We start from the raw sequence: 12,487 nt of genomic DNA, 5'->3' as shown, positions 1-12,487 counted from the left end.
GCTGCTGAACTTGAATGGATACATCATAATTACTCAAAATCTACAGTCTGCTTTACTGCTCACACGTGGTGTTGTGCATTCTGTGGTTTTGTATAAGTATAATGACATGTATCCATCATTATGGTATAATGCAGAATATTTTCACTCCTCTAAAAATCATCTGTTTTGCCTCTTCATACTTCCTCCACAATCTGTGGCAAACACTGATCTTTTTACTATCCTCTATGTTTGCCTTTCTCAGAATGCCATATAGTTGAAATCTCACAGTGTGTAACCTTTTCAGATTAGCTTCTTTCACTTTGTAATATACACTTAATTTTCTTCCAGATCTTCTTACAGCTTAGTAGTTCATTTCTTTTCAGCAGTAAATAGTATTCTATTGTCTGGATATATCACAGTTTATTGATTCACCTACTGAAGAACATCTTGGTTGCTTCCAAATTTTGAAAATTATAAATAAAGCTGCTTTAAACATTTACATGCAGATTTTTGTGTATTCATAGTTTTTTATAGCTCCTTTTGATAAATACAGAGGAATATGATTGCTGGATAGGATGGTAAGAGTATATTTAGATTTATAAAAAACTGCCAACCTGCCGAATCCAGTTTGGCTCAGTGGATAGAGTGTCGGTCTGCGGACTGAAAGGTCCCAGGTTCGATTCCGGTCAAGGGCATGTACCTTGGTTGGTTGAGGGCACATCCCCAGTAGGAGATGTGCAGGAGGCAGCTGATCGATGTTTCTCTCTCACCAATGTTTCTAACTCTCTATCTCTCTCCCTTCCTCTCTGTAAAAAATCAATAAAATATATTAAAAAAAAAACCTGCCAACCTGTTATTCCATATCCCCACTAACATTTGGTATTGTCAGTGCTTCAGAGTTAAGTCATTCTGATAGGTGTGCAGTGATATCTCATTGTTGATCTAATTTGTATTTCCCTGATGACATATGATATGGAGCATCTTTTCATATACTTATTTGCCATCCATATATATTCCTTAATGAGGTGAAAATCCCTATTAACTTTTTGGCATACACTTTTTAGATATGTTTACACACACCCATTATATAAGTGTATCTAAATTGCAATTACTTGACCTCCTTTTTTTCAGCAATCATAAATGAACATTCTTGTACATAAATACTACAATTATAACTATCACCTGCACAAGAAAGAGCCAGGGATGGTAAGGATGCATTATATTTGCCCTGTTTCCAAATAGCAAAGTCTTCCTTACTGCATATTCTTTTCTACCAAAACCAGATAAAAATCTCAGAATCCTTCCCAACACAGGGTTCTTAGACTACAGTACTATTTGGTCAGAGTTGAATAATAGATTATATTTTCACCTCTAACGTTGAGCCTGAGAGAAGGGGATCAAGCAGCTCTGATTATCAAGCAAAGTAACAAGGAAGACAAATCAGGAGGTATTATTGCAAAGCAGCATCTGACACAGCAGATCCGGACCCAGGTACTTGTGGTATTCTCATCCTGTTCCCTCAACAACACTGACATATCCCTAATGAGAGGTTTTTCTTCTAGACTGATGATCAGTTCATTTTAACTCAGTGCGTGGTGGTTGCCCATTCATGAATTATTCCCCTGAGTCTAATTAGGGTGGGTCTAGTCTATATTCTTCCCCTTCAAACAACAGGTCTTTCCAGATGTTGAAACATGCCTATAAAATGGACAACAACTAAGCTGGGAAACAGAACTGGCAGTTAAGAGGATATGCATTGATTTTTCTCCTTCTCTCTCTTTGTGCCCAGAATCCGATGTTGCTGACTTTGATGGCAGGAGCTCCCTGCTGTACAGGTTCAATCAGAAGCTGCTGAGCACCCTCAAAGACGTGATCTCTCTGAAGTTCAAGAGCATCCAAGGGGATGGGGTCCTGTTCCATGGAGAAGGGCAGCGTGGAGACTGTATCACGCTGGAGCTCCAGAAAGGGAGGCTCGCCCTGCACCTCAACTTGGGTAAGGTCAGGCTTCCTCCTTGTGCAGGTCAGCCTGTGGGAAACTCCTCTGGGCAGCAGATCGCAGTCTTGTCCTCCTAGATTATCAGGTGGAAGTCCTTGGAGCACAATCCATGTTTGAAAAGAAAAATACCACATCTCAAAATGGTTAAGCCATAGATAGCATTATTTACATCAGATAATATTGGTATGTAAGAAGAGATACAAGCTAAGTGCTGGGGTTTATATTGTTGATTAATTATTTATTTACTAGTGGCCTGGTGCACAGATTCATGAACATTGAAGGGAAACTAATTATAAGAAATAATAACATAATATAATGACAACAAATACATGATATAAAAAAACAAAAACATGATATAAAAACAATGACTGATAAATTGATTAAACTTATTCTAATATCTCCTTGTATGCCACTTTCAGAGTGCTTGACTAATTTCTCTTGTGATGAAATATTTACAACTTTAACTTTAACATCACATGATATTCAAACTCGAGAGAAAGCAACACATAACTGAACATGTCTAAAAACAGGTTCAGGTAGGAATATTCCTACTTTGTCTAGATTGGTGTCAGTGAGAGATTTATATGTATCCCACATGTGCAAGTCAACATTTATTTTTAAATTGCCAGTGCGTGTCATATGTACTGGCCAGTAGGTTGGTAGGATGGAGGGTTGGTTACGTAGCCTTTTACATATATATATATATATATATATATATATATATATATATATATATTCTACCTATTTATCTATTTATCTGTTAATGTCTTTTTAAAATAATTGACTAAACACACACGCACACACACACACATGTGCACACACATAATATAACGAGGCGTTTTCACAATCCATTCTATTTAGTACATTTGTGAAAGTTAAGTTCCAGGAGAAAAAAGGAAAAGAACATTTTAATTTATTGGTGTTTTTTAGGGGAGTAAAGGTGTCATGTGTATGAGGAAAAATCTAAGTTGTTGGGCATTCTTGGATCTTGTTAAGGGAAGTACTGCTTTCTTTAGGTGTCCTGGCTGTGCCAGGGTGAGCTCTAGACTTGCCAAATGCCGACTACTTGAGTACAGAATGCCCTCTTGTCTTCCGCACATGTAGGTCACAGGCTTCTCACTGTGGGTTGGCATCTATAATGGCCTTCCTCACCTCAGGCAGATCTTCATTCTACTGCAATCAACTTCCCATCTTTTAGAAAAAGAGAGGGCTCACCCTCCTTTATATGATCAAAGGTAATTTTGAAGGAATGGTGAGCCAATTGCAGAAAGCGGGGAGCAGAGTTCCAAAATATTCAAAAAAGAAATCAGAAAAAGAGCCAAGTGGGGGGAAAAAGAAGTGACCATTTTCCTGTCTCCCATTTGATAAACATTTGTATTAAGGAATGGGGTGGATATTATACCTGTGAAAGGGAATCATCAATCAGTATTTACTGTCAGATAGTAACAAAAATCTTAGCAGAATTGAGTATGTAAGTTCAAGTTGCATCAAAGACTGGGGAAAATCATAGATAAATGAATTTTAGCAATTATAAGGAGAGACATAAGAATGAAGATTAGTTCAGACTCACCCAAACATTCCGCAGAAATGCATTGGTTCATTAACTGGCCTTCAAATCCCAGGATATATGTATGGATAAATGAAGTGGAGCCCCTCCCCACTAATAGGTGGCTTAAAGAGCATTGTGGGTGAAATTACTATCACTTGCCAGTATATCCGGTGTCTTCTGTTGGTAATATTAAATCTATCAGTTGAAGCTATTTATATTTCCAATTTATATATGCCATTCACCCTCTAGCATTGTTACCTCAGTGCATGTTGATGGAAAGGAACAGGTGTGGTCATGCAACAAATTTCACTGTAATTGCAGACATGTGCTGGCTATGTATTATAGGGAAAATTGCATTATTTACAAGTCTTTTTTATTCATTTCTGATGAGGGCTAATAATAACTATCTTACAGAGCATGGACATAAAAACCACAAAACACTATAAATGAGTAATTTATGACAGTAAATGAACATGGGGAAGTATCAAGAACAGAAGCTCTTAATATTACTCATTTATTCAACACACATTTTCGTGTCCCATGCCCTGTGCTACCCCGTCCTCCTGAAAAGAGATGGATGTGTTGAGATAAACAGGACCTGCTCCTTGTGATAATACATAGAATACAAAGGAAGCTTTTTTCCCCTCCAAATTTCATCTTTTCTATATTTCTAACTGTGGTGGTAACAAAGTAAAACCTCATTTAGAAAATGATTCAGTAGTAAGAATGACTTCTGTCTGTATTCTTCATAGTTTTGGAATGCCTTCATATTTTCATCTGCTCATGTATTCGCCCCATTTCTATCAGTTTCCATGGTTTCCTGTATTTACCTGTTTATGCAGTCACCTAGGATAGTTTTTTAGTAGCTCCCTCTTCTAGAGAGATGCGGCCATATGTCAGTACTGTATCTCTCCATATCTCAGTTTTAGCCAGCAGATCCCTGGGAGCATCCACTTACGGGGAATTGCTTTGAGTTGCCCATCATAAAATCTCTGTAATGCAGCTTTCACGGGGGCAAGATAACACTTTGTTTAGGGCACCTACCTGAAGTAGGCTCTTGAGGCAAATGGAGTCCATTGGAAACAAGGGCTTTCCATTTCAAACATCAGGCCTGACACAAATACACACCATTCCTGTTCAACTGGCTCATTACCAAGTCTATGCACTTAAATGCCTCATGAGCCATTCTCTTCACTACAACAGTGTCTGATATTTATAAATAGTCACAATGTGCTAGAATCCCATCCAAACCTCAGAGCTTGCCTATTAGGTAAGTAAACATTAACTTCAATTTATTCATGTAGAATATTAGCCTCAAGGAGGATAAATCACTTGTTCAATTTGCACAGCTAGCTATTAGGTGTTAACACGATTAATATCTAGTTATGTCTAAAATTTTTTACTATTATTTTAAAACTAGAGGCCCACTGCATGAAATTCCTGCACTCGGGGAGGGGGCTTTCCTCAGCCCAGCCTGCACCCTCTCTCAGTCCAGGAGCCCTTGGGGGATGTCCTACTGATGGCTTAGGCAAGCCATCAGTCAGACATCCTTAGTGCTGCCACAGAGGCTAGGGAGGCTCCTGCCACCACCGCTGCATTCACCAACCCGTGAGCCTGGTTCCAGGCTTCTGGCTGAGCGTTGCTCCCCTGTGGGAGCACACTGACCACCAAGGGGCAGCTCCTGCATTGAGAGTCTGCCCCCTGGTGGTCAGTGCACATCATAGTGACTGGTTTTTCTGCTGTTTGGTCAATTTGCTTATTAGCTTTTTACTATATAGGATATAGTTTTATTTATTTCAGAGAGGGAGAGAGAATCACTGGTTGGCTGCCTCCTGTATGCACCCTATTGGGGATCAAGCCTACAACCTGGGCATGTACCCTGAGCAGGAATGTCACCGTGACCTGGTTCATAGGTCGACACTCAACAACTGAGCCGCACAGCCAGGCACTATTATTTTAATATTATAAAATATGCCAATGATACATCTAATAAGGAATTGATATCCAAAATGTATTAGGGTCTTACACAACTCAACACCAAAAAATCAAACAATCCAATTAAAAAATGTGCAAAAGACCTGAGGAGACACTTCTCCAAAGAGGACACACAGGAGACCAATAGGCATATGAAATGTTGTTTAACATCACTAATTGTCAGAGAAATGCAAATTAAAACCACGATGAAATACTTCACACCAGTGAGAATGGCTATCATCAATAAATCTACAAACAACAAGTGGAGCAAAGGGAACCCTCCTGCACTGTTGGTGGGAATGCAGACTGGGGCACAGTGTGGAAAACAGTGTGAAGGGTCCTCAAAAAATTAAAATGGAACTCCGCTTATGACCCAGAATTCCCACTTCTGGAAATATATCCAAGGAAATCCAAAACACTAATTTGAAATGTATGCACCTCTACTTTCATTGCAGCATTATTTACAAAAGTCAAGATATGGAAACAACCCAAGTGCCCATCAATAGACAAGTGGATAAAAATGCTCTGGTATATACAAAAAAAGGTTTAAGGATTTAAGAAGTAGAAATTGGTAGTTACAAAATAGTCTGGGAGGTTGTAAAGTATACTATAGGGAATATAGTCAATATAATTGTAATAACTACTAATGATTCCAGGTGGATACTGGAAACATCAAATGGAAAACTTTTTATTGTGTATGATCTTTTTAAAAAAGATTATAAAATGTTTCAGTTTTAGAAAACTTAAAAAGAAAAAAAAATTATAACAAAGTGAAGGAAAGAATCACTTGAAATCATATAGCACAGTCATGTCTCCTATTAAAATTTGGGTACATTTTCAAGTGTGTTTCTTCATTATTTACATGATTTTTAAAAACCTATTATGTAACATCTATGTTCTTCTCAAAGTGGAAAGAGCTCATACCATCCATGATTGTGTTTGCTTATTTATTTGTTTTAGAAAAATTAAAGAGGAGAGAGAGAGAGAGAGAGAGAGAGAGAGAGAGAGAGAGAATCCCAGGGGATAGGCTCCAGAATAGTGCTGGGCCAATGGAAAAGGGAGTTTCCCTCTGGCTTCTGTGGACACTCCAGCAGTTTCTTTTAGTGGCAGGTCTCCAGCACGTGTTTCTTATCTAACCTCTGACTTTACCTTTTAGATACTGGATGAGGTGGGGGTTCAGTGCCATTACAGGCTGCAGATGGCCTTTGAGGGCAGATAGACTGTGGTTCTTTCCATACAACTCTCTTTGCAGACCACCTGACTCATTACCTACTTATCCCTGCTGTGGCTGATTCTAACAGATTACCATATTGTTCCATGTATTAGATGCCCCCATTTATAAAACTGCCCCCACTTTTCCAACCCAAAATTAAGAAATCAATATTTTAAACATTTTACTGGTTTTCCTCTTAAGGCCTTCTTCTTTTTTGGCATCTTAAGGAGTTGTTCTTCCTGTTTTCTCCACTGTCTGATCATATACTCAGTGGGAGGAGGCCCAAATTGACTCTCTGTAGCTCTATTTCCATGCTCTTCTGCAATAGCTGATTACATTCAGTTTGAAATTTGCAGAGTAAGACAATCACTTACCAGTATTTATCTTTTTATTTTTTTGACATTTTTATGGGCTCAGAACACTTCAGTCACTGTTGCATCTGCACACTCTCCACCTCCACTTCCAATTATTGCATCAGCTGACGTCAGTAACAATAAGGCTCGTGATTGGAGGAAGCCTGTTTGACAAAGTATGGGCAGCTGCCCACAGGCGCAGCTCCCTCCTTGGATGACTTCCATAAAGGGTATAAGATGCCCCTCAATTTTCAGTCTAATGATTTTAGAAAAAAAAATAGCAGCTTATACACGGAAAAATATGGTAGTTCTGTGTAAACTTGAATTAGGTGGACCTCCTTTGATTACTTTCTTAGAATAGAAAAATGATTTTTCTATAACTATGAATAAGAGACTTTTTCTCTCAGTTCACAAGAAGGTTATAGAGATTCTGCTTCTTGGTTTTTACACATCACTCAGGTCACTGCTGGCAGTGCGCCCTCTGTGCTTTTATAGCAGCACAAACGCAGACACACAGGGGGGAATCAAAGAGCAGAAGTATTATGCCACTGGGAACTGCCATAGGAACTAAGCAAGACATAAACAGTAAATGTAGGTCACTCATCCTCCCCACAGACCAGTGCCTTGGAGCTGAGGCCGAGTTCTGTGCTGCCTGCAGGTGCAGCGGTAGTGGAGTGGGAGTCCTGGAACCGAAGAGACAAACACATGCAGTGCAGGGTGTCCCAGAGCCAAGCATGGGCACTGGATTGTATGACCCCTGTTAAGATATCTTGAGAAATCATTCTCCAGAGTCAGATGGACATTTACTTCAGCTCTTTCAAAATTCGGGCATTTTAAGCCAGCCACATGTGCTTATAGAAGGTTGGTGATGTTTCTGAGCTTGTGTTAAGTACTAGGGAAGAATTTTCAAAGGTTGCTGTTTTTGAGAGCCCACACTTAAGCACTATACTAGACATTTAAATATAGATTTAGTTTGCATTACACGGGCATGGTTCAAATTATATATAACCCCATTTTACAGATTAAGAAACTGATGATCCCTGTTGCCTAGTCAGTTTTTCAAAGTCACATATTTGCATAACTGTAGACCTTGGATTACATCCTTCTTTAATCCTACACCAATGCCCTGATGTTAATGATTAAAATTTTGTAAACCTTCATTAAACAATTGCATGCTAATTTTCAAGTCCATATGCATATGTTAAATTGTGAAAATGGGGAGAGATGGGTGAGAGAGGGGAATCCAGAAAAGCTTATGAATTAACCTTGAGTTATCTAGAGATTTTATTATTTAAAAAAAGAGGAAGACAGGCATTTTATACAAAGTGTCACCGAGAGAAGATTCACCACATTTTTCATAAATTTTCTTATTCATGCAATAAGAATTTTTGAACAAATACATTAAGTCAGGCACTGAGCTAGGCCTAGGGATTAAAGATTACATTTAGCAGTCCACATTTTTAAGGAGCTCCCAGCCTGATAAAACAGTTATTTCTATGCACTCTAACTTTGTAATATTAATTTAAAAATATAATTATGCATCATCAAAACCATAGCATTTTCTGAGATAGCAAAATCACAGAAGATGGATACAGAGGAGTGACCAAATTTGAGCAACAATCCCTAAATCTGGAGAGTGTTTTATTGAATAAAGAAGTTCCTATCAACTAAGGATATGCCTTTCATTCATTGCTTCAGTGATACCTAAGGATTTGCTCTGGTTTGAGGGCCACACTCTCTGTAATCACATGACTTCCTGTTAGTTTTTTTTTATTTTCTTCAGAAGGTCTCACTTGAGTACCTCAGAGAATATTCATTAGCTCTGCATATACTCACACAGGGGATTTTTATGATAATGAATAGCCTATGTAGGTGAAATATTTTGTTTTATTCTACATCATATCTCCCCCCTTTAGTGTGGCCCCATTTTTGTTTTCAACCAAGCTCTCTTTTTCGATCCATTACATTATTTTCTGAGACCCTATATTCCTCTATATAGCTAATGTATGTGTGATGGATGCAAATGGTCAGAACGTAAGACATGAAGGTAAAAGAGTATCATTTTTTCCAGTAGGGACCCTGTGAGAATTTGAGCTTTAGGATCAGAGAGACCTGAGTTGTAACCCTAATTCTTTGTGTCCTTGAGTAAGTCATATGGCTTCTTTGAGACAGAGATTTTGAAGGGTCATGTTCAGAAACAATCAAAACAACATACATAAAGTCATTCCTTCATGTGAGAAGTTTAATAAATAATCTGAAAAATTAAAGGTGGGTCGGTCAGTTCTGAAGATCCAAGGGGGGCAGACATCAGGAACATCCGTATGAATGGGCAACTATTTCAGCAGGGAACCCATCCTTTGTAAGAGTGACTTTTTTTTCTGAAATACAGTCTTAATCAAGAGAGTTTCCAATCCTTTTGCTCAGGGTATCTGAAATTCACAGACTCTGAAAGTTAAAGTGGCATGCATTTTTTAACTACGATAAGACCAAGCAAGAAGCTTCAATCAAAGACTTTTGGGTGAAAACACTGTGAAATGCACGCACTTGGTCAGAAAATGTTCCTTCTAAGGGAGAAGAAATTGACATGTTTATGTTAGGGGTGGAAGATAAAAAGATTAAATTAGAAATGTTTGGCAAGCATTTCATGCTTCCTATACAAATTGTACACCCTTGCAGGTTTTGAGCAATATTTATACTATTTTCATTTTAACTATATCTCAAGCCACATGAGAACCAGTTTACTTAAATTAGAAATCAGATTTTCCTTAATTTTTTTAGCCTAAAAGATAGCTACTGCATATTTTTATTGTCTTTTCCCCCTCCACATCTGTGTATGGGTATTTTTATATTGCCTTAATCTATTGCAAACTAGTTAAAGCTAGTAGTTGGACCTCAATTGTCACTAAAATAAAACTTGCAATATATATTCCAGGATAAAGAGTTTTATAATCTTTTGAAAATTGTTTTACTGTGATCTTTATAATGACATTTCTTCCTGCTAACACTCGTGTAGATATAATTCAAAAGCCCTACTTCATAGATTGCAGAAATTCCATTTCTGAAACTGTTTAAACAAACTAACTTTCACTCAATTTGTTTTAACGCATGATTTTTGAGTATCAGCATAGAATAGGTAATGAAAAGGTGAGTGAAGTTCATTCATGCCGGTCATTTATTGCTTAACTAGAGGCCCAATGCATGAATTCGGGCACAGGTGGGGTCCTGAAGCGGGTGGGGAAGGCCGGGACATGATTGGTCCTATGGGCTGATGATGGGATGCCCTTGCTGGCCAGGGATCCAGATCCGTCCAGCTGACTTTTGCCTCAGTTGTCAGGAGCCACCTGGTGGCCACGTTTATATTGTTTCTTCCTTGAGGAGCATCTAGGGAGGGGAAGCAGCCACAGTGCCCAGCTGACAACGGCACTGTTGGGATCATGCCAGCAGCACTGGTCTGTTGGTGACCGGCCCATTCTCTGGAGATTGGACCTGCAGGACTACTGAGGGAGTGAGAGGCTGCTGCCAGGCTGGTGGGCCGGTGGGCCAGATCTCAGCTGAGTGGTGCTCCCACTGTGGGAGCATGCTGACTACAGACATTCCTGTGTTGAGCGTCTTCCCCTTGGTGGTCAGGGCGCATCATAGCAACTGATTGTTCCAGTCTTTCCAGTTGTTCCAGTCATAGGGTTGTTCTGTCACTAAGGCGCTTAGACTTTTAGATAGATAGATAGATAGATAGATAGATAGATAGATAGATAGATGATAGATAGATAGATAGGTAGATAGATGATAGATAGATAGATAGATAGATAGATAGATAGATAGATGATAGATAGATAGATGATAGATAGATTTAAAAGTAACTTGAGCCCTGGCCAGTTTGGCTCAGTGGACAGAGTGTTGGCCTGGGGATCAAAGGGTCCTGGGTTCAATTATGGTCAAGGGCATGTGCCTGGGTTGCGGGCTCGTTCCCCAGTAGGGGATGTACAGGAGGCAGCCAATCAATGATTCTCTCTCATCATTGATGTTTCTCTCTCTCTCCTTCTCCCTTCCTCTCTAATTTCAGTAAAAAAAGTAACTTGATTTGAAAAAAATATATGCACTCCTATGTTCATTGCAGCATTATTTACAATAACCAAGCTATGAAAGCAACTGAAGTTCCCATCTATAGGCAAGTGGATAAAAAAGCAGTGGTACATGTACACAATGGATTATTACTCAGCCATAAAATAAGAATGAAATCTTAACATTTTCAAATTAAGAAGTACAAATTGGCTGTTACAAAATAGTTATAAATAATTATGGGGATGTAAAGTACAGCATAGTCAATAATATTATAATAACTGTGTACCATGTCACTGGGGCACTGGAAATATCAAGGGAACACTTTGTAATGTATATGATTGATTAACCACTATGCTGTACACCTAAAAATAATAAAAAATAATATTACATGTAAATTGTAATTGAAAAATTAAAAAAATATATTTAAAAAGCAAAAATAGTAACAATGTGGGAGATGTTCAATAATTTGCATATCATTCATATTGTGTTCAATCAGTCAGCCTTGCAGGATAAGGATTATGTTTTTTTAAAAGTTTTTTTTTCCCATTATCAAAAATAAGTATGCTTACTCTAAAATATAGAAAAAATAGAAAATTAAAAACACTGTTAGATTTTACTAAACACATTATTGTTTAATACTCATCTTTTTTTGTATTTATAATTTAGTATATGTTTATACTTTTCACTTTGCATATACATATATATACATTTAAAATACATTTTTTATTAATTTCAGAGAGGAAGGGAGAAGGAGAGATAGAAACATCAATGATGAGAGAGAATCATTGATTGGCTGCCTCCTCTCCGCCCCATATTGAGGATCTAGCCTGCAACCCAGGCATGTGCCCTGACTGGGCATGGAACTGTGACCTCCTGAGCCTCAGCACCACAGCAGCTGGACTGCATTTTTAAGTTTTAAAATCAATAAGGTATAAATTATTGAATATCCTTTTATTTAATGTTATGTTTTTATTTGATAACAAAAATGGCAGTCATGCCCCCAACTGGTGTGGCTCAGTGAATGACACTTGACCTATGGACCACGAAGTCACAGTTTGATTCTCCATCAGGGCACATGAAGGGGTTGCTGGCTGGATCTCCAGCCTGGTGCATGTAAGAGGCAGCAAATCAATGATTCCCTCTCATCACTGATGTTTCTATCTCTCTCTCCCTCTCCCTCCCTTTCTGAAATCAATAAAAATATATTTTTTAAAAGGCAGCTATTACTGAGTATACTTTTAAAATCAAGTAAGCACTTCTTAAATTTATTCATTTTTAGATGTCTCTATAATATTCCATCTGCTGATTCTAAGTTTATGCAAAGCTTTTTTTCTCTCTTTCCAAATCATGGAATGTTATCTCCA

The 12,487-nt window shown here is 38.2% G+C and overlaps 1 protein-coding gene across 3 annotated transcripts in view; it reads left to right on the top strand.

Moving 5' to 3' along the window:
• CNTNAP5 (contactin associated protein family member 5) overlaps positions 1-12,487 on the top strand; it is an 857,999-nt gene that overhangs the window by 381,788 nt on the left and 463,724 nt on the right. For all 3 annotated transcript variants that reach the window (XM_070423164.1, XM_070423162.1, XM_070423163.1), the window contains exon 5: positions 1,769-1,972. In XM_070423164.1, the coding sequence (XP_070279265.1) occupies positions 1,769-1,972 (204 nt within the window). The remainder of the gene's footprint in view (positions 1-1,768; positions 1,973-12,487) is intronic.

This window comes from Myotis yumanensis, unplaced genomic scaffold (genome assembly GCF_028538775.1).
Source record: "Myotis yumanensis isolate MYYU_CA2020_CCGP unplaced genomic scaffold, mMyoYum1.0.hap1 SCAF_8, whole genome shotgun sequence".
In the NCBI taxonomy this organism is placed as follows: domain Eukaryota; kingdom Metazoa; phylum Chordata; class Mammalia; order Chiroptera; family Vespertilionidae; genus Myotis; species Myotis yumanensis.
Note: the sequence above shows the minus strand (reverse complement) of the source record. Positions and strands in the feature narration are given on the sequence as shown.